This window comes from Budorcas taxicolor, chromosome 12, assembly GCF_023091745.1.
Source record: "Budorcas taxicolor isolate Tak-1 chromosome 12, Takin1.1, whole genome shotgun sequence".
Classification (NCBI taxonomy): Eukaryota; Metazoa; Chordata; class Mammalia; order Artiodactyla; family Bovidae; genus Budorcas; species Budorcas taxicolor.
This window is the reverse complement of record NC_068921.1, coordinates 70,906,078-70,927,781: the sequence shown is the minus strand read 5'-3', so window position 1 is coordinate 70,927,781 and position 21,704 is coordinate 70,906,078. Positions and strand designations below refer to the sequence as shown.

At 40.5% G+C, this 21,704-nt stretch overlaps 1 protein-coding gene across 1 annotated transcript in view; it reads right to left on the bottom strand.

Annotated features, from left to right (window-relative positions):
- Nucleotides 1–21,704, bottom strand: part of LOC128057590 (ATP-binding cassette sub-family C member 4-like) — a 192,481-nt gene that overhangs the window by 64,421 nt on the left and 106,356 nt on the right. The window contains 1 exon segment of the mRNA XM_052650038.1: nucleotides 9,489–9,639. Coding sequence (XP_052505998.1) covers nucleotides 9,489–9,639 — 151 coding nt within the window.

The following is a 21,704-nucleotide window of genomic DNA, read 5'->3' as shown; positions in this document are numbered from 1 at the left end:
TTTGAACAGTCTTGACTTCTGCTCTGGGAACCTGATGGATGTTTTTATACCTCCCTGCTGGATAGCTGTCCTGGTATTTGGAAATCACCGGGATATGTGACACATCATCCTTTTAGAATCTGACAGTGGCAGTGGCCTTAGCATCCATTCTCTTCTGAGTGGCTTCATGTGGGTTTGGCGTCTGGTGTCACATCACTGACCATTCGTTTCCTGCCATCTTTTCTAAGAGCACACTGAGCACAAGCACCAGGGTCAGGCACCTGCCCATCAGAGAACAGGTGGGCTGCAGGGCAGGGAGGACCCCTTACAGTTCTTATTCCCCACCGTGAACAAGACTGTAACTTGCTGTTGTCAGGGACAGATAGTGAGCCTGTGACCTCTGGGATGAGTGATAACTTGTGCTTTATCAGCAGGAAATACTGACATCACTTTGTTACCTGTGCATCTCCTGGAGAAACATGAATGCTAAATCGCTTGTCGTTTCCAACTTTTTGAGACCTTATGGACCATAGCCTTCCACGCTCCTCTGTCCATGGGATTCTCCAGGCAAGAATACTGCAGTGGGTAGCCATTTCCTCCTTCAGGGGATATTGCTGACCCAGGGATTGAACCCATGTCTCTTATGCCTCCTGCATTGGCAGGCGGGTTCTTTACCACTAGTGCCACATGGGAAGCCCTCCTAGAGAAGACCTGATAGTAAAACCTGGGTGATAATATACATGTTCCAATGCTATTCTCTCAGATCATCCCAACCTCACCTTCTCCTACAGAGTCCAAAAGCCTGTTCTTTATATCTGTGTCTCTTTTGCTATCTCGCATATAGGGTCATCATTACCATCTTTCTAAATTCCATATATATATGTTAGTATACTGTATTAGAGTTTTTCTTTCTGACTTACTGCACTCTGGATAATAGGCTCCAGTTTCATCTACCTCATTAGAACGGATTCAAATGCATTCTTTTTAATGGCTGAGTAATATTCCATCGTGTATATAAACCTGGGTGTTTAAAGGAAGTTTCAATCACTTATCTTGAAGGAGGCTAGAGAGACTTTATAAAATGATGGGGAAAAGAATCAAGGGGGTAAACTCCAAACTGTTTTCAAATCCTAACTCCTTAGCTTGGCATCCAAATGCCTAACTAGGTGACAGTTCAGTCAGTACCAACATGTACATAGGCACTTCAGGTGTGTGTGGGGGGCAGGGTTGGGGTAAAAACAGGCAAAGATACGAAACCTCCTCCTGTGCTTAGCGCCCCTGGTTCTATAAGGAAGGAAGGAACAAATTTCCTCCTGTGAGACACTGGGGCTTAGAGAGGGTGAGAAGTCCTGGGGGAGGAAAGCCTGGGCTGGGGGCCAGCTGACCATCAGCTCAGCACTAGGGCTCTTTCCACCTGGAACATCTGACAAGGAACCTTAACTGTTAGAGGCCTCACCTGTGATACTAATATAGGGAAAACACTTTCTCTGAACAGGGACATTTTCTAACATTTCCCCTTTGTACTTAATTCAGGCACAGAGACTAAAGTGAGTCAGTGGTGCTTTTGGTACACACATCCAGTTGTGTACCTGTGTTTTCATTCCAGCATCCACACTGCTCTATCTTCATTTAGTTAAATAACTATTTTATTTTCCTATAACTTTGCACTTATAAAAGCAACACAAACACAGACTGAGCTCCTACTTCAAATTAGAAAGGACTTTTCTGCACCCCCAGTAGGTGTCCCAACTCACCCCAGAACCCAGTCAGTTTGGAAGCAGGGTGCTCACAGGGATGATATAGGTGAATTCCAGGCCCATCACCCTGTCAGGAGGATGCCACAAGTCCAGCTCCAGAGAACACAGAAAACTCACTAGAACCAGACTCTCATTTCCACAGTAAATGTGGTGACATCAACACTGTTCATCACAGACAAGTCTTCTGAGGAGGAAGCAGACGTGGCTGTTCCCCCAGGGAGAGTCCTGGAGTGAACTCTTCAGTGTAGCCTCCCTCACCTGCTTCCCCGTTAGGAGATCAAAGCTGCAGGTGATTCTCTCCAGCAGGGATGGAGGCGGGGTTGACTTTAGAAATCAGATGTCATCTCAGCCTTGAAAACCAGGGAACCCAAACACCCCATCACCTACCTCACTTCATGCCCAAGAGTTACAGTGGGGCAGTAGGAATGCAGACCTGTGGAAAGCTATCCTGCTTCTTTAAAACCTCACTTAGGGCTGAGCAGGATGCCAGGATGAGTGAATTGGAGGGTATGCAAAGAAAATTAACTAGTACAGGGGGAGAGGGGATGTCAAAACTGATCTTATCTTGCTCAATGTAACATCCTTTTTCCCACAAATACTGACCTCACTGTTCTGAAGCAGACTACGTTACAGCCATGGCATCAGTTTGCAGTCACAGAGAAGTGTAACCCTACAGATCCCATCACTGACAACTGTGTTTTCCACAACCTTCAGGACAGTTGGAGACACACCCCACAAGGACTGCAGATCTTCCTAGGCACGGGGACACCAAGATGACAGCCCAGCTGGCAGGTTATCATTCAAGCTATGTGAGACCTGCTGAATTCAGTCACTCAGTCGTGTCCCCATGGACTGCAGCATATCAGGCTTCCTTGTTCATCAATAATTCTCGGAGCTTGTGCAAATTCATGTCCATTGAGTCAGTGATGCCATCCAATCATCTCATCCTCTGTTGTCACCTTCTTCTCCTGTTTTCAGTCTTTCCAAGCATCAGGGTCTTTTCCAATGAGTCATTTCTTCACATCAGGTGGCCAAAGTACTGAAGTTTCAGCTGCAGCATCAGTCCTTCCACTGAATATTCAGGAATGAATTCCTTTAGGATAGACTGGTTGGATCTCCTTGCAGTCCAAGGGACTATCAGGAGTCTTCTCCAGCACCACAGTTCAAAAGCATCAATTCCTCAGCTCACATCCATACAGAACTACTGGAAAAAAAACACATAGCTTTGACTAGACAGACGTTTGTTGGCAAAGTAATGTCTCTGCTTTTTAATATGCTGTCTAGGTTGGTCATAACTTTTTTTCCAATAAGCAAGCGTCTTCTAATTTCATGGATGCAGTGACCATCTGCAGAGATTTTGGAGCCAAAGAAAATAAAGTCTGTCACTGTTTCCATTGCTTCCACATCTATTTGCCATGAAGTGATGGGGCCAAATGCCATGATCTTAGTTTTCTGAATGTTGAGTTTTAAGTCAACTTTTCCACTCTCCTCTTTCACTTTCATCAAGAGGCTCTTTAGTTCTTCTTCACTTTCTGCATAAGGGTGGTGTCGTCTGCATATCTGAGGTTATTGATATTTCTCCTGGCAATCTTGATTCCAGCTTGTGCTTCAGCTAGCCTAGCATTTCACATAATATATTCTGCATATTCGTTAAATAAGCTGGGTGACAATATGCAGCCTTGACATGCTCCTTTCCCGATTTGGAACCAGCCTGTTGTCCCATGTCCAGCTCTAACTTTTGCTTCTTGACCTGCATATAGATTTCTCAGGAGGCAGGTCAGGTGGACTGGTATTATCATCTCTTGAAGAATTTTCCACAGTTTGTTGTGATCCACAAGTCAAAGGCTTTGGTGTGGTCAATAAAGCAGAAGTAGATGTTTTTCTGGAACTCTTTTGCTTTTTTGATGATCCAATGGATGTTGGCAATTTGATCTCTGGTTCCTCTGTCTTTTCTCAATCCAGCTTAAACATCAGGAATTTCACAGTTCACGTACTGTTGAAGCCTGGCTTGGAGAATTTTGAACATTACTTTGCTAGTGCGTGAGATGAGTACAATTTTCCTGTGGTTTGAACATTCTTTGGCATTGCCTTTCTTTGGGATTGGAATGAAAACTGCCCTTTTCCAGTCGTGGCCACTGCTGAGTTTCCCAAACTTGCTGGCATTTTGAGAGCAGCACTACAACAGCATCATCTTTCAGGATTTGAAATAGCTCAGCTGGAATTCCATTACCTCTACTGGCTTTGTTCATAGTGATGCTTCCTAAGGCCAACTTGACTTCATATTCCAGGATGTCTGGCTCTAGGTGAGTGATCACACCATTGTGGTTATCTGCATTATTAAGATCTTTTTTATACAGTTCTGTGTATTCTTGCTACCTCTTCTTAAAATCTTCTGCTTCTGTTAGGTCCATACAATTTTTGTCCTTTATCAAGCTCATCTTTGCATGAAATGTTCCCTTGGTATCTCTAATTTTCTTAAAGAGATCTCTAGTCTTTTCCATTCTTTCTCTTTCCTCTATTTATTTGCATTGATCACTAAGGAAGGCTTTCTTATCTCTCCTTGCTATTCTTTGGAACTCTCCATTCAAATGGGTATATATTTTCTTTTCTCCTTTGCCTTTCACTTCTCTTCTTTCCTCAGCTATTTGTAAGGTTTCCTCAGACAACCATTTTGCCTTTTTGCATTTCTTTTTCTTCAGGATGGTCTTGATCACTGCCTACTATACAATGTCACGAACCTCTGTCCATAGTTCTTCAGGCTCTCTGTCTATGGGATCTAATTCCTTGAATCTATTTGTCACTTCCACTGTATAAACATAACGGATTTGATTTAAGTCATACCTGAATGGTCTAGTGGCTTTCCCTAGTTCCAGTGTCTGACTGCAAAGAGCTTCTCCATCTTTGGCTGAAAAGAATATAATCAATCTGATTTTGGTTTGTCCATCTGGTGAGGTCCATATGTAGAGTCTTCTCTTGGGCTGTTGGAAGAGGGTGTTTGCTATGACCAGTGTGCTCTCTTGGCAAAGTTCTGTTAGTCTTTGCCCTGCTTCATTCTGTATTCTGAGACCAAAATTGCCTGTTACTCCAGATATCTCTTGACCTCCTACTTTTGCATTCCAGGCCCCTATAATGAAAAAGATGTCTTTTTTGGGTGTTAGTTCTAAAAGGTCGTGTAGGTTTTCATAGAACCGTTCAACTTCAGCTTCTTAGGCATTACTGGTTGGGACACAGACTTGGATTACTTGATATTGAATGGTTTGCCTTGGAAACGAACAGAGATCATTGTATTGTTTTTGAGATTGCACCCAAGAACTGCTTTTTGGACTGTTTTTTTGACTAAGAGGGATACTCCATTTCTTCTAAGGGATTCTTGACCACAGTAGTAGATATCATGATCTTCTGAGTTAAATTAGCCCATTCCAGTCCATTTTAGTTCACTGACTCCTAAAATGTCAATGGTCACTCTTGCCATCTCCTGTTTGACCACTTCCAATTTACATCAATTCATGGACCTAACATTCCAGGTTACTATGCAATATTGTTCTTCACAGCATCATATTTACTTCCATCACCAGTCACATCCACAACTGGGTATTGTTTTTGCTTTGGCTCTGTCTCTTCATTATTTCCGGAGTTATTTCTCCACTCTTCTCTAGTAGCATATTGGGCACCCACCAACCTCGGGAATTCATCTTTCAGTGTCCTATCTATTTGCATTTTCATACTGTTCATGGGGTTCTCCAGGCAAGAATACTGAAGTGGTTTGCCGTGGCCTTCTCCAGTGGACCACATTTTGTCAGAACTCTCCCCCAGGACCCGTCCATCTTGGGTGGCCCTACATGGGACGGTTCATATGTTTCATTGAGTTAGACAAGGCTATGGTCCATAGGCAACCTATTTCTTAGCTCCTGGCTTAGCAGTGGTGCTGCCTCTCTTTCCTGTGAGCATTGAAGTGCTTGATAATACATCCTTTCTGACTCTTACTGCCTTTCTTTCTCACTTCCATACTCCATTACCAGTGTTTTCTGCGACCACCTCCCAAATAACCCACTGCATTCAAATTCTTGTCCTAGAGTTAAGCTTCAGGGAACCCAAAATAAGAACAGAAAATATTCATGTAACAACATGAAACCATTATACCAATTTTGAAGAAGAATTCATGAAACAAGAAACACTGAAAGAAAATATTCTAAAATGTAACATGACTATTTTTCTCTTGTGTTATACAAGGCTATCATCCATGTGATCAGTTTGATTAGCTTTCTGTGATTGTGGTTTTCATTCTATCTGCCCTCTGATGGATAAGGATAAGAGGCTTATGGAAGCTTCCTTAAGTGAAAGACTGACTGTGGGGGAAATTGGGTCTTGTTCTTCTCAATAGATCTTTAATCCAATTTTTTGATGATGGGCAGGGCTGTGTCCCTTCCCTGTTGTTTGACCTGAGACCAACCTATGGTGCAGGTAATGAAGATAATAGTAACCTCCTTCAAAGGTCCTATGTATGCACTGCCACATTCAGTGCCCCTGACACTGCAGGAGGCCACCGCTGACCCATGCCTTCACAGGCAACTCCTGCACACTCACAGGAAAGTCTGGGTAGGTCTCCTGTGGGGTCATTGCTCCTCTCTCCTGGGTCCTGGTGCATACAAGGTTTTGTTTGTGCCCTCCAAGAGTCTGTTTCCCCAGTCCTGTGTAAGTTCTGATAGCTCTGTTGTGGGGTTAATGGTGACCTCCTCCAAGAGGACTTATGCCACACACAGATCTGCTGCACCCAGAGCTCCTGCCCCTGCAGCAGGCCACTGCTGACCCGTACCTCTGCAGGAGACACTCAAACACTCAAAGGCAGGTCTGGCTCAGCCTCTGTGGGATCTCCTGGTGCACACAATGTTTTGTTTGAGCCCCCTGAGCATCTCTGGTGGGTATGGGATTTGATTCTAAACATTATTTCATTTTAGTGAGACCTTCTAGTTGTGAATAAGTTCTTAATCCCTTCATGTTCAAGGTTCCAGTTCTTTTAGTAGTGGCCACCAAGAACTTTAAACGCATTCAAAAAATCCTCCTGAGAACTCCAGAGACTGAGGGATTGACAGCACTCTCTGCCTAGGATTAAGTACAATTGACTCACAACCTGGGTGTGAGAGTCAACTATGCCTTACTTCCAAGGTTGTGCTTAATCACAATAGTAGTGTCTCAGAGAGAGAATAACCAGGGTTAAGGATGCCCATGTGTGATGATGCACATTTTTCTCCAGAAAAATTATAATTTTATTATTATTGCATTATTAATACAATATTATTATTATTATTCATGTTTAGAAAACTCCCAAATCTTGCTCAGCTAATATTAACACTCTTAGCCATTACTGTACATCTTAGAACTCAGCATGAGGAATCCTTAAGACAGCAGACTTGAGGATCCATGGTCCTGATACACCTATACACATGCTATCCCTACCCTAAAAATGCCTGTGGCAGACATTTTAGTTGATCACAGTACATTTCTGCCAGAATTTGGATATGGTCTCATCATTCAGGTAGTGCCAAAATCAAAAAGCTGGCTAGAGAAAAGCAAGCAAATGCCATCCTGGTTTTACGCATTTGTCCATGACTGACTACTGTTATGTTCACTTTTGCAAAAATATGCCCCCTCCCAAACCTCATTATAATCAACTGCCAATATGTAACTAAGAGAAAAATGTCAGCCTAAGCTTCCAGGGCCAGTTAGGCAGTAAGATCTGAAACTAAACCTCATGACATCAGTAGTCCTTCAGAGCACAAGGATGAAGCTGGTTTGTGCCTTATGGTCACAGAACTCAGCTGTCCTTTTTGCTGGTGGCTCCAGCAGGGACCTTAAGATATACTATGTTACTATATAGAGAAAACAGCAATGTCATCATTTATGACACAGACCCACCACTTAGAGAGAGAACATAAACAAATCTATCAATTGGCCCCCATATGTGGTTATCTGGGGTGTGGAGAAGTAGGTCTCTAGATTGAATTTATTGTTTAACTTGTTGCAATGAAACGGTGCAAAAAGTCCCAATATTCCACAGGGATGATACCAAAGTTCTCAGACTCCCCATAACCAATATTGAGAAAATCCTGTACTTCTGCTTCTTGAAAAAAGACACAGGAGGTACCCTTCCCTCCACTTCCATATGATGGGAAATGGCTCTTTCCCCAAGCAAAAGTCTCTGTCAAGTGTTCCTTCTGGAACAACCCCTCTTTGAATGTACCAGAGACCTGCTTCACAACAAGACTATTGGATGACTCCACTTCATGGGTGGCCTCAAATCACAAAATATCTGAAGCCTTGTCTACACAAAGACTGGGTGGAACTCATCACTTCTTCTTCTGCCTCCCCATATCAGCATAATGCCACACGCATCTGGACTCTACTTTCCCCATCCATCCAAATATCTCACAAAACTGGAACTTCCAAAAGTTTAGCTGGTTCTCTTGATGACAGAGTTTGTTTTTCTACAGCTTTTGTGACACTAATGATCACTATCCTTTTCACAAATAATTAGAATAAATACCTCTTAAGTGTTTATTATAAAAACAAAACATGCAAATGCCACAATGAAAAAAAAAAAAAAAACAACTCCTTTGACTGGATGATTTGAGATTTGTTTCCATTAGTAGATACAAAGAACCATGGGACTCAATATGTTTCTCTACTTGGCTTGGTTTCTAGAAGGTTAAGTCGATATTAATTTATAATAATTATTCATGGTTGAGGTCTCTGATACAAACATCTTCCCTCCTTTTCACTTTTCGGCTATACTTCTTATATCTTTTTAAAAAATATATAACAATTCTACTTTCCTTATTATTTTTTTGTTTTGATATTGATGAGATAAATTCAGTTGTTTCATAATCAGTGATTACCTAGAGAATGATTAATCATAAAATGTGTTCTAGAGTATTCAATTTTTTTTTTTGGCCGCACCATGCAAGATCTTAGTTTCTCAACTAGGGACTGAAGCTGTGCCCCCTAGAGTGGAAGCACAGACTCTTAACCACAGGACTATCAGGGAAGCCCCTGTTCCACATTATTCTAAAACTAGGAAGTTGAATGGAGTAATAAACCAAATGTATTTTAAAAATATTCCCCCTCCTGTGTTCTGCTAGGAGATGATTTTCAGCATTATTTATATGAGTAGTTTAAAAAAGGGGAGAGCCACAGTGGGGTATAACCCCAAATACTGGTGATGATAAAGAGCAAAGCTGAAAATAATAGGACTTATCTTTTCAATACATTTAACAACTGCAACTTACTTGAACATGGGAAAGAATAATCTATCAGTTCTGACATGTATTTCCTGATGTCTTCTTTCCTTTTCCTACTTGTTTCCTTTCCTTGTCATTTTTGGTAACTTCAAGAGGAGAAAAATTCTCTATTTTCCTCCTGCATTAGTTCCAACATGATGAAATAGTTTATTTTTAAGAAATTTGTAGGCTGGATACTCTGTTTTAGGAAGTATATCATGAACCAGACTGAAACAGTCCCTGTCCTCATGGTGCTCATATTCCCTGCCCTAAGATTCAAACTGGAGTTGACCCAGCAACAGGTCTATTTGCTTTAAGGGCCACACTGACTCAGTGGCTACATATTCAATTACCTAATGTTAACTTAGTGAGAAATTCCAGAAGATATAATCTGTGGAATTTCAGGGGTGTGGTTAATTACAGCATAAACAGAAGCCAGCCTGAATGACCATCCCAATCTGAGAGCCCCAGTACTCACTTGTGGATTCCAGGTGTTTCACATCTCTCGACGTCGCTAAGAAATATCGCCGCAGAACAAAGTAAATGATGCCAAGGGGAATCACAGGTATAGCAATCCAAGGAATCGTAGCCACCATCACTCCCACCACACCAATCACAAGTAGAAATGTCTAAAATAATGAAAATAGAGGCCTCCATGTCAAGGATACTTTCAAAGATAAATGTTAATGGTTTGTGTTGTTAGGATTAAACTCCTCTCCTTGAAAGACTTGCTGCAACAGCAAGAACTGTGCACCCATCCAAAGAAATAAAACTATAAGTGGCCCTCATGATGTTTATTGCATGAGCCAAACACTCTGATAAGAACTTTCTGGGTATCAGCTCTTGTGATACACTCAGTACCCTATGAGGCAGGCATTAGTATCTTTAACAGATGAGAATATTTGAGGTTTAGAGAGTAGGAGCTGAATCCCAAACTATCAGGAGTCAGCAGCTGTTACTAGAGGGATGAGCAAGCAGGTGTCACAGGTGAGGAATCCAGAAGCCTCATCTATACATGCAGGGATAAAGAAGTGGTTAATTACAAATTCAGGGTCCAGAAATGTAGGGGGAAAATTAAAATGTTGATCTTTTGAAGTGGGAATTCCTCTTTCTTGGTTTTCTATCCATAGTTAACATTTGCTGAGTGCTGACTGTGTTCAGGGATGAACATTAAATATTTCACATGTATTAACTCATTTATCCTCACAAGAGCTCTACCTAGTAACAGTATTATCTCATTTTACAGATGGACTCACTGAGGCCCAGGGAGAGGAAAGGCAACTTGATGGACACTGAAAGCATAAGTCATGGAGCCAGGAAGCCCATGTCATGAACCGTTATGACATATTTAAGCTTGCCCTCAACATAGAACCAACTTTCTACCATTATGTTAAGTATATAAAATGTCAACAGCAGACACCATTTACCAGGTGTTTGCTATATGCAAGGGATTGTGCTAAGAGTTCCATGAACATTCACTTAATTATCATATCATCTGTGAGATGATTTTATCTTGGAGAATGGTCTTGTTCTAAAAAGACAACAGGGAGAATTGAAAACTAAATCATTTGTGTTCCCCCCTGCCTCTGTTTTTTTTTAACTAATTAATTTATTTTAATTGGAGGCAAACTAAATCATTTGTTGATGCTGATTTAAGCATTCATCGTTATCAGGAAAAGTATGATACTGTGGTGAGCAGCTTCAGGCAATAAGAATGAAATCAACACTTAGTGTCTGCTTGCTATGAGAGCAAGGTGGCATGGTGGGGACATGCAGATTCACATGGTCTGGGTCAAGGCCTCTGAAGCTTATGATCTCAGATGGATACAAATCCAGGGAGATCTGTACATGGTACTGAGTCCTAGGGAAACACAGGGAAGAATATCTGAACATTCTTAGACAATTCTAAGAAGACTTATGACTGAATTTTACAGGCTGGTTTAACAAATAGAAAGAGTGTCATGAATATTTTGCAGGTTGTAATCACGGTTGATGGAGATTTTAACCAAAAAGGAGTTGGGATTAGGTTAATATGCTTGTCCAAGTTAACACAAGTTGTTCTGTGTCCTCTCAGCACCACTATCACCTGCATCTCACACTTGCCACCCCAGAGCCTCCCCACCTTGTCACCCAGGGCAGCTGGCCCTGGGACGGATTAGGGGGGTAATGTCTGTATCACAGAGACTCAGGTTATCATTTCACAGCTCTTCCTGATCAGTTTTCTCAGAGGATCTTCACAAATGAGAAAAGCAAAAACTTCATTTTCATTTACAGATAATACATGAAGCTAGGCGGGTAAGTGGTTGTCCTAAGTTTTCCAGGGAAGGACTGCAGGTCATGGAGAAAGACAGGAGCAGTTTGTACTCAGGGAATCCTAGAGCCACAGCTGCAGGCAGGGGGAGCCTGAAAGGAGGAGGAAATGTCTATAATTGTGACTCTGTGGCCTGGAGCCCTTGTGAACCAAACTGCATTATCTGGATGGAGACCCATGTTCTTTTCCTGTTTCTCCCCATCTCTGCCATGGTATCAATATAAAACTCAGAAGAGGATGGCATTATGAAGGAATAAATTCCAATCATAAGTGAAGAAAAATAGGGCTGTCTGACCATTCTATTAGACCTACAGATGAATAATTTCTTACAGTCACTGCATTAACTATGTATCCCGCCCTGCTGGATCCTTCATGCTCATGGGGAAGGGTCCTTCCAGCTCCTGCTATGTCTGGTCTTTAGGCACTTGGCTTGACATTGTTGGTTGTCAAAAAACCCAGCTAAAATATCAACCAGGGAATAATCCAAATTACATTTGTTTAGCAGATTTGCGTTATTTGGACAACATCCACCAGTTTCAATAATCTGGCTCTCTCCAGGTGAAGGCCTTTTATGACTAATCCAGCATGGCAGGTAACCTGGAAAGCAGAGGTAAGATCAAAATGAAGGGTTCCACAGGAGCCTGTGCCAATGTTTTTTCTTTAGGTACCCATTGAAGACCCATTACTAATGCTCTCACACGCTTCCTAGTTTGGTTAGGTCCTTCAGATTTCATGCCCCTAAATTCTGAAGCAATTCAAAGAGGATGTCTCTAACAGGTTTATTTATACTTGTAGGTAATACTATAACCACCCTCACTGTGGATTGGATATACATACACACATATATAGTGTATGGGTTTACATTTATACATATATAGATTTGTGGGTCTTTTATTGTCAGTTATCTCAAACCCCTTATAGAAGTTGGTAGAAGATGAAAATAGCATCTAAGAAAAAAAAAATCAATATCTACAGAAGGAAACAAAAGATTCTAGTGTGCAATAAACACCCCTTCCTTAAAGCCAATCTCATTTCTTTCTCAGACATTTCCAGGAATTTTAAAAAGTCCAACTCAAGATACACACACAATTCCCCCAACTGGTTGGATTTCAGGCCCATCTGATGGCCCACATCACTATGGACAATGTTTCTGTACTTCTGTCATACAGGCACAGAGACAATAATGGGTATATAGAAAATACCATACTGACCCAGAGTAAGTGACCCAAGTTCTGATGCCCCTCAAAATAAGTAGAATAATTATTTTTATATATTTCCCCTTTGGAGTACACCATTTGGGAAATTCTATCCAAAGTCTATGAATCCATATGAACAAATTAAAAAATTCTTAAATGAAATCTTTCACTTGCATGGAAATGGTGATTTTTCACAATTCAGGAAAATTCTTTAGTTTGTAGAGAATGACAGCCTACATCTGAAGAGGAAATTCCACTAGCCCTGTATTGTGCTGAGACAGCATTTAGGGTTAACCCTTCTTGAACAAACAGGGAAAGTAAGACTCTACACCTCACTCTCAACCTTAGTAAAAACTGGGATATATCAACAATATAAAAGGACAGTGGTGGGAATTAAATGAAGTAATTCACATAAAGTGCTAACCAGTTCATACATAACAAACAAAAACTCTAATTCCATCATTATCACCCTTCAGTGTGTTCTGGATGCCAGCAGCCAGGGGAGGAGGGATGAGGTATTCAAAGACTTATGGGCCCAAAGAATCTTAAGAATCTCATGAAGTTGGACTCCAAGAGGCAACTCATTCTAACCACTAGAACAGCTTAGCATTATCCAAGGACACATCAGAGCAGGTGATATTTTTCCTTTAGTTTAGTGAAAGTCGCTTAGTCGTGTCTGACTCTTTGTGACCCCATGGACTATACAGTCCATGGAATTCTCTAAGCCAGAATACTGGATTGGATAGCCTTTCCCTTCTCCAGGGTATCTTCCCAACCCAGGGATCAAATCCAGGTCTCTCACATTACAGGTGGATTCTTTACCAGCTGAGCCAAAAGGCCTAGATACGGTAATGATGTCACATGTACCAAAGGGATTGCGGCTTTTCTCTGGTCACAGTGAAAATTGTATCTGAGGTCTATTTTGTTTAAAGATGCAATTTTAAAATAAAATGATCAGTATACTTCATGACTACTACAGTTTTTGTCCTCTCTGTATTATCTACCCAATTCTAGGCCTTCCAAAGATTGATAACCTTAGGGATATGGCAGCAAGTAACACTTTTGAGATGTTTCTTTTCTTATTCCATATCTTCTTTCTCTTTCCAGTTATCCTTTTTATTGATGCAGACTTACTGTTTTGAAACTCCTGGGCATTTATGGGCAACTAAGGGGTAAAGTGGTGGAGTTCTGAATCAACAAAACCAAACCAGATTATTCAATATAGTCCAAGAGAAGATCAATTTCATATATTCTATTTTATGCCATATAAATTGGCATATTGATACCAATGGAAGTACAAAATCTAGATTTTGTAAACTTGTGAATCTCAGGAAATTCAACTGTGTCCACTTCAGGTTAGCATTCTTGGTGCAGGTAAGTAGCCTGGTTAGGATGTCAGGATGACTAAGGTAGATGACAGGTCACCACCATCTATGGAAGGAAGTCTCATGAGCACCTTTCATCCTCTGAAAGGATTCTGTGTTATGAGCAGCTGTTTATGACAAGCGTCACTGGCATCTAAATGAATTGTACATGAAGTATATATACATATATATTTTTAAAAAAAGCAAAGAAAACAATGCTTGTGGAACTGCTAATGGTTTTATTTTAAAATGTGCCCAACCAAAAACTTTGAAAAATAAGACCTTGCTTTATTGCTAGAGGCCATGACAAGTTTTCTCATTACACAGAAGTTCCACAATTCTCTATATCTAGCCAACAAACAAAGAAGTGATGGTTACCCAATACACCCAAATACCAACAACAGATGACATTTCATAAGGCTTATCAGGAGTCCCATGTCTCAAGTATTTCACAGGCTTCATTTAATCTCATTCTCACATCAATATGAGTAGGAGGGATCATCCTCTCCATTTACAATTAACCTTTGAGCCATCAGGGAAGCCCACAGTGATGCTCAGAGAGGTTTATTGATTTGCCCAAATTCAGATAATTCTTTCATTTTGTCCTCACCTGTTCTTTTAATTTCTGTCTGACACTATATCAAATATAGAGGTAAAATTCACACTTAAAAAATTAAATATACTCTAAATATACTCCTCTAAATATACTAACTATACTCCTCTTTTATATATTTTCCCTTCTGTTTGCATTTTCTAATTTTATTGGGTTTCTTGGGGTCATATCTGGTCTCTCCCATGAGAGGACCAGTTCTAGATTCCCAGGTAATTAGGTAATAACAGCCTGCTCAGTTCAGAGAGCAGACTGATCCTTAAAGTGTTCACTAATAGAAGACACTAAGTCAATTTAAGAACTGTACTTTAAGGAATAAAAACATTTCTTTATAAGAAAGATGAATTCTAATCCCAGAAAGCAAAATGACTTGGGGGAGGGGGGGGCAAAAAATCTAATTTCAAAAAATACATAAACTCCAAGGACACAGAATGAGGCTGAGTAGTTTAAATGATTAACACGTGTATTTGGATGATGGTAAAAATGTTAAAATTTCACCAGGAAGTTTCTCCATATAGAGTTAACACTGTACACTAATACTGCAGATTTTAACATATTCCTTTCTCAAGCACAGTTTAAAATAAATACAAGGACCTGTTTGCCTCCTTGGCATTTAATTTCCAAGTTGCTTACAGTTCTATAGGAATTCCTAGGTATCTACCTACATGTAACTTTAAACTTAATTCCAAGGGATTTTGTTCCTGATAGTCTGTTTGAAGTGTGTGCCAAAGAACATGTTTTCTATAAACAACAGTAAAATATATATTCTCCTTATTTAGAAGGAAATGGCAACCCACTCCAGTATTCTTGCCTGGAGAATCCCAGGGACAGAGGGGCCTAGTGGGCTGCCGTCTATGGGGTCACACAGAGTCAGACATGACTGAAGTGACTTAGCAGCATTTGTACATGGGCTGCAGGGTGCTGGAGCAGCTGTGAATAGATATCCCATGTCCAAGGTCAGGAGCATCAGCTGCATTACACTAGACTGGCCATATGGAGATACCCACATCCAAGGTCAGAGAAACCCCAGTATGACAGTAGGCACTGGAGCAGCTGTGAGGAGATACCCCACATCCAAGGGCAAAGGAGAAGCCCCAGCAAGATGGTAGGAGGGGCGAATTCATGCTTAGAATCAAACCCCATTCCTGCCAGAGATGCTCAGAGGGCTGAAACAAACCTTGTGAGCACCAGGACCCAGGGACCCCACAGAGAGTGAGACAGAACTGTGTTTGAGTGTCTCCTGTGGAGGTACGTGTTGGCAGTTGTCTGCTGCAGGGACAGGGGCTCTGAGTGTGGGTATGGCATAAATCCTCTTGGAGGAGGTTGCCATTAACCCCACCATAGAGCTGCCAGAACTTACACAGGACTGGGAAATAAACTCTTGGAGGGCACAACAGAACCTTGTACACCAGGACCCAGGAGAAAGGAACAGTGACCCCACAGAAGACTGTCCCAGACTTTCCTGTGGGTGTCTGGGAGTCTCCAGAAAAAGGCCTGGGTTGGTGGTGGCCTGCTGCAGGGTTGGGGGTATGGACTGTAGCAGTATATGCATGGGACCTTTAGAGGGAAGTCACCATTATCTTCATTACCTCCACCATAGTTTTGCCCCAGGGAAATAGCAGGGAGGGAAACAGCTCCATACATTGACAGAAAATTGGATTAAAGATTTACTGAGCATAGCCCCACCCATCAGAACAAGACCCAGTATCCCCCTCCGTCATACTATCCCATCAGGAAGCTTCCATAAGCCTCTTATCCTTCTCCATCAGAGGGCAGACAGACTGAAAGCCACAGTCACAGAAAACTAACCAATCTAATCACATGGACCACAGCCTTGTCTAGCTCAGTGAAACTACGAGCCATATCCTGTAGAGCCATCCAAGATGGGTGGGTCATGGTGGAGAGTTCTGACAAAATATGTTCCACTGGAGAAGGGAATGGCAAACCACTTCAGTATTCTTGCCTGCAGAACCCCATGAACAGTATTAAAAGGCAAAAAGATAGGACACTGAAAGATGAACTCCCCAGGTTAGTAGGTGCCCAATATGCTACTGGAGATCAATGGAGAAATAACACCAGAAAGAATTAAGAGATGGAGCCAAAGCAAAAATAACACCCAGTTGTGGATGTGACCAGTGATGGAAGCAGGTCTGATGCTGTAAAGAGCAATATTGCATAGGATCCTGGAATGTTAGGTCCATGTATCAAGACAAATGAGAAATGATAAAACAGGAGATGTTCAAGCTGGCTTTAGAAAAGTCAGAGGAACCAGAGATCAAATTACCAACATCTGCTGGGTCATTGAAAAAGCAAGAAAGTTCCAGGAAAACATATTTCTGCTTATTGACTTTGCCAAAGCCTTTGACTGTGTGGATCACAATAAACTGTGGAAAAATCTTCAATAAATGGGAATACCAGACCACCTGATCTGCCTCCTGAGATCTGTATACAGGTCAGGAAGCAACAGTTAGAACTGGACATGGAACAACAGACTGGTTCCAAATAGGAAAAGGAGTACATCAAGGCTGTATATTGTCGCCCTGCTTATTTAACTTCTATACAGAGTACATCATGAGAAACTCTGGGCTGGATGAAGCACAAACTGGAATCAAGATGGCTAGGGGAGATATCAATAACCTCAGATATACAGATGACATCACCCTTATGGTAGAAAGTGAAGAGGAACTAAAAAGCCTCTTGATGAAAGTGAAAGAGGAGAGTGAAAAAGTTGGCTTAAAGCTCAACATTCAGAAAACGAAGATCATGGCATCTGGTCTCATCACTTCATAGCAAATATATGGGGAAACAGTGGAAACAGTGTCAGACTTTATTTTTGGGGGGTTCCAAAGTCACTGCAGATGGTGATTGCAGCCATGAAATTAAAAGATGCTTACTCCTTGGAAGGAAAGTTATGACTAACCTAAATAGCATATTGAAAAGTAGAGATATTACTTTGCCAACAAAGGTCTGTCTAGTCATGGCTATGGTTTTTCCAGTAGTCAGTGTGGATGTGAGAGTTGGACTGTGAAGAAAGCTAAGCACTGAAGAATTGATGCTTTTGAACTGTCGTGTTGGAGAAGACTCTTGAGAGTCCCTTGGACTGCAAGGAGATCCAACCAGTCTATTCTAAAGGAGATTGGTCCTGGGTGTTCATTGGAAGGAATGATGCTAAGGCTGAAACTCCAGTACTTTGGCCACCTCATGTGAGAGTTGACTCATTGGAAAAGACTCTGATGCTGGGAGGGATTGGGGTCAGGAGGAGAAGGGGACGACAGAGGATGAGATTGCTGTATGGCATCACTGACTCGATGGTCATGAGTTTGAGTGAACTCTGGGAGATGGTGATGGACAGGGAGGCCTGGCGTGCTGCAATTCATGGGGTCACAAAGAGTCAGACACGACTGAGCGACTGAACTGAACTGAACCTAGAGTCAGTGTTGAATCTGCATGTAAACTGATATGGTACCCTGCCATTTCTCAAGAGATTCAGAGATCAGCTCTGGTTTTGAGATACTTGTTTTATCACCTCTGTTTACTTTGATCTCACCCACCTTGGTTAACTCTATTAAATCAGAACATTATAAAACATTGGGTTGTCTTATCTGTATGATGAGATCTATACAAACCTTAAGACTAATATTTTTTAAGCTTGTCCTTTCTTTGTCATACATCAACCACACTCTTCACTCGTTATTTGACTGCCTTATATCTTTTCACAACCACACCAACTCTGGGACCTGAATATTATTCAGTCAGCTCACAACTGAGAGTCACAGCTAACTCCACTGAAGAGTGAAAGGTGGGGGTTAATTTATAGTCTGTTAACCAGCAAAACAGAAAGCATTAGGGAAACATGGTGCACTTCCTCCTCCAAGTTCAGTGCATTTCAGTGATCAATAGCGTCCTTTCTACCATTGGTCAGGATTCAAGTTTATTACAAAATTCAAGACTGGAATCCATTTATTTGCTAATTTTACAAAGCATACCTTAATAATAGCACAGATAACTCTACTCAATATTCTGTGGTAATCTATATGAGAAAAGAATCTAAAAAAAGAATGAATATATGTATAATTGAATCACTTTGCTGTACACCTGAAACTAACACAACATTGTAAATCAACTGTACTCCAATAAAATTAAAATTTTTTGAACAAAAGTTTTTTAAAAAAGCTAAAAGTCAAGGGTTTTCAGATTCATCTTATAATTTAAAAATTCAGCATATATAAGAATAGAAATAAGAAAAAAGTAGACCTGAATGAAATAAAAAAACAACTTCTAAGTAAAAACCTCAATCAGCAGAAAGCCTGGTTCCTTGAAATCACCATGAAATGTTAAAGAAAAAAAAAAGGAAAATTTACCATACAACATTCTAATGAATTGAATGTAACAATATTAAAAAAGATAATAATCCACAATCAGACTTGGCTAGGCAAGTCCAAAATCCTCAGGGCTAGCTTGTTACAAAGAACAGGTTGGAATTCTTGGGCAGGAGCTGATGCTGTTACCCTCAGAAAGAATTTCTTTTTTTCTTCAGGGAAGCCGTAGTTCTTAGAGCATTTCAGTTAACGGAACTGTGTCCATGGAACTATCCAGGATAATCACACTTACTTAAAATTAACCGATCATGGACTTTAATCACATCTATAAAATACCTACAGAGCAAAACACAGATCATTTTTGATTGAATAACTGGGGAATGTAGTTTGGTCAAGTTGACACATTAAACTGACCATCACAAAATGGAAACTTTTCCCATGTCTTCTCATGAGTACTGCACAATTCTGATACTAAAAGCTGGCAAAATATTTTAAGAAAAGCAAATTACAGACCAATACCCTTCGTAAACAACAGATACCAAAATTCTTGACAAAATATTAACAAACTAATGATGTATAAAATGAGGTTACATTTTGATCAAGTAAAGATTATTCAAGGAATGCAAATTTAACCTTCAAATACCAGTCACTATAATTCGCATTAAAAGAGTTAAAATAAATAATCATATGAGTATCTGAAGAGATGTAGAAAAAGTATTTGTCCAAATTCAACACCTATTTTTCATTTAAAAAAAAGTAAAATTCTTAGCAATGAAGGAATTAAAGGAAATGCTTTCAAACTGATAATAGGTATCTATCTTAAAAACTGTAGTTAATATCATTTGTAATGAAGAAATACTGAAAGATTTAGTACAAGATTATGTTATTTAATTACTTCCATTAAACACTGTACTAGAAGGTCTAGCCACAACAATAAGTCAAGAAAATCAAATAAAAGTCATAAATACTGGAAATGAAGAAACAAAACTGTCATTATTTACCACTGACATGATTGTATGTGTATAAAATTCTACAGAATTAAAAAAAATTTTTAATGAACTCCAGGCAATGCAAAGTGAATTCATAAATAAATCAAGTGTATTTCTACAGACTAGCAACAAGCAGTTGAATAACAGTATTAAAAAAAAAAATCTAATAGGACTTCCTTGGTGGTCCAAGTGGATAAGAATCTATCTGCCAAAGCAGGGCACATGGATTTAATCCCTGGTTCTGGAAGATTACACATAACAAGCAGCAACTAAGCCCATGGCCGCAACTACTGAGCCCGTGCTCTAGAACTAGAGTGCTGCAACTACTGAACCTGCACGCTACATCTACTGAAGACCATGTGCCCTAGAGCCCATGCTCTGCAATAAGAGAAACTACCACAATGAGAAGACCATGCACAGCAACTAGAGAAGGCCCATGCATAGCAACAAAGACCCAGCACAGTAAAAAATAATTAATTAAAAAAACAATCCAATAACAATCCAAAAGCAAATATGCATGAATAAATTTAACCAGAGAAGTGTACTATATTGATATTAAAAATTACGAAGCATTTCTGAAATTAAACAATACCTAGATAAGTGGAGAAAGATACCATATTCACAGTTGCAGACTCAAGACTGTTAAGACTTAGATTTCTCAAATCTGCCTGCAAAGCAGGAGACCCCAGTTTGATTTCTGGGTTGGGAAGATCCACTGGAGAAGTGGAAGATCCACTGAAGTGGATCCCCACTACCCACTCCAGTATCCTTGGGCTTCCCTTGCAGCTCAGTTGGTAAAGAATCTGCCTGCAATGTGGGAGGCCTGGGTTTGATCCCTGGGTTGGGAAGATCCCTAGAGAAGGGAAAGGCTAACCACTGCAGTATTCTGGCCTGGAATATAGTCCATGGGGTTGCAAAGAGTCGGACATGACTGAGCAACTTTCACTTTCAGATTCCTCAAGTAATTTACAGTTAAAAGAAATATTAATAAAACTATCAGTTTGCTTATATGAAAAAAAAATTGAAAGGTTTCTAAAATCTACACAGTAAAGATTCCAGGATGATCAAAATAATCTTGACAAAGGAGTACAGTTAGAGGACTTAGTCTACGTACTTCATCTTTTATGAAAATGCACAATAACCAAAACTGCAGTATTGATATAAGGATAAACAGATTAATGGAACAAAATATACAGACACAGACTTCATTACATAGATTCAAAGGATTTATAATTAAAATGCCAATTCAATACAAAAAAGTTTTTTAACAAATGTGGCCAGGATAACTGGAAAAAATAAACCTCAACCACTAACTACTCTTCCACACACAAAAGTTAGTGCAAGGTGCATCAATCTCTAAAAAGGTCAAATAATAGGAAAGCCTGGAATGAAAATCAGTGAGACTAGAATTTTCTCTCCTCATTCATGAAAATGTCTCCTACTGAAATCAAGTAGCATCGATTCCTGTCCCTCCATCAGTTCAGTTCAGTCACTCAGTCGTGTCCAACGCTTTGCGACCTCATGAATTGCATCACAAACTCATGTCCATTGAGTCGGTGATGCCATCCAGCCATCTCATCCTCTGTCGTCCCCTTCTCCTCCTGCCTCCAATCCCTCCCAGCGTCAGGGTCTTTTCCAATGAGTCAACTCTTCGCATGAGGTGGCCAAATTATTGGAGTTTCAGCTTTAGCATCAGTCCTTCCAATGAACATCCAGGACTGATCTCCTTTAGAATGGACTGGTTGGATCGCCTTGCAGTCCAAGGAACTCTCAAGAGTCTTCTCCAACACCACAGTTCAAAAGTATCAATTCTTTGGCACTCAGCTTTCTTCACAGTCCAACTTGCATCCATACATGACCACTGGAAAAACCATGTCCCTTCATATGTCATGCAAAAATATGTGA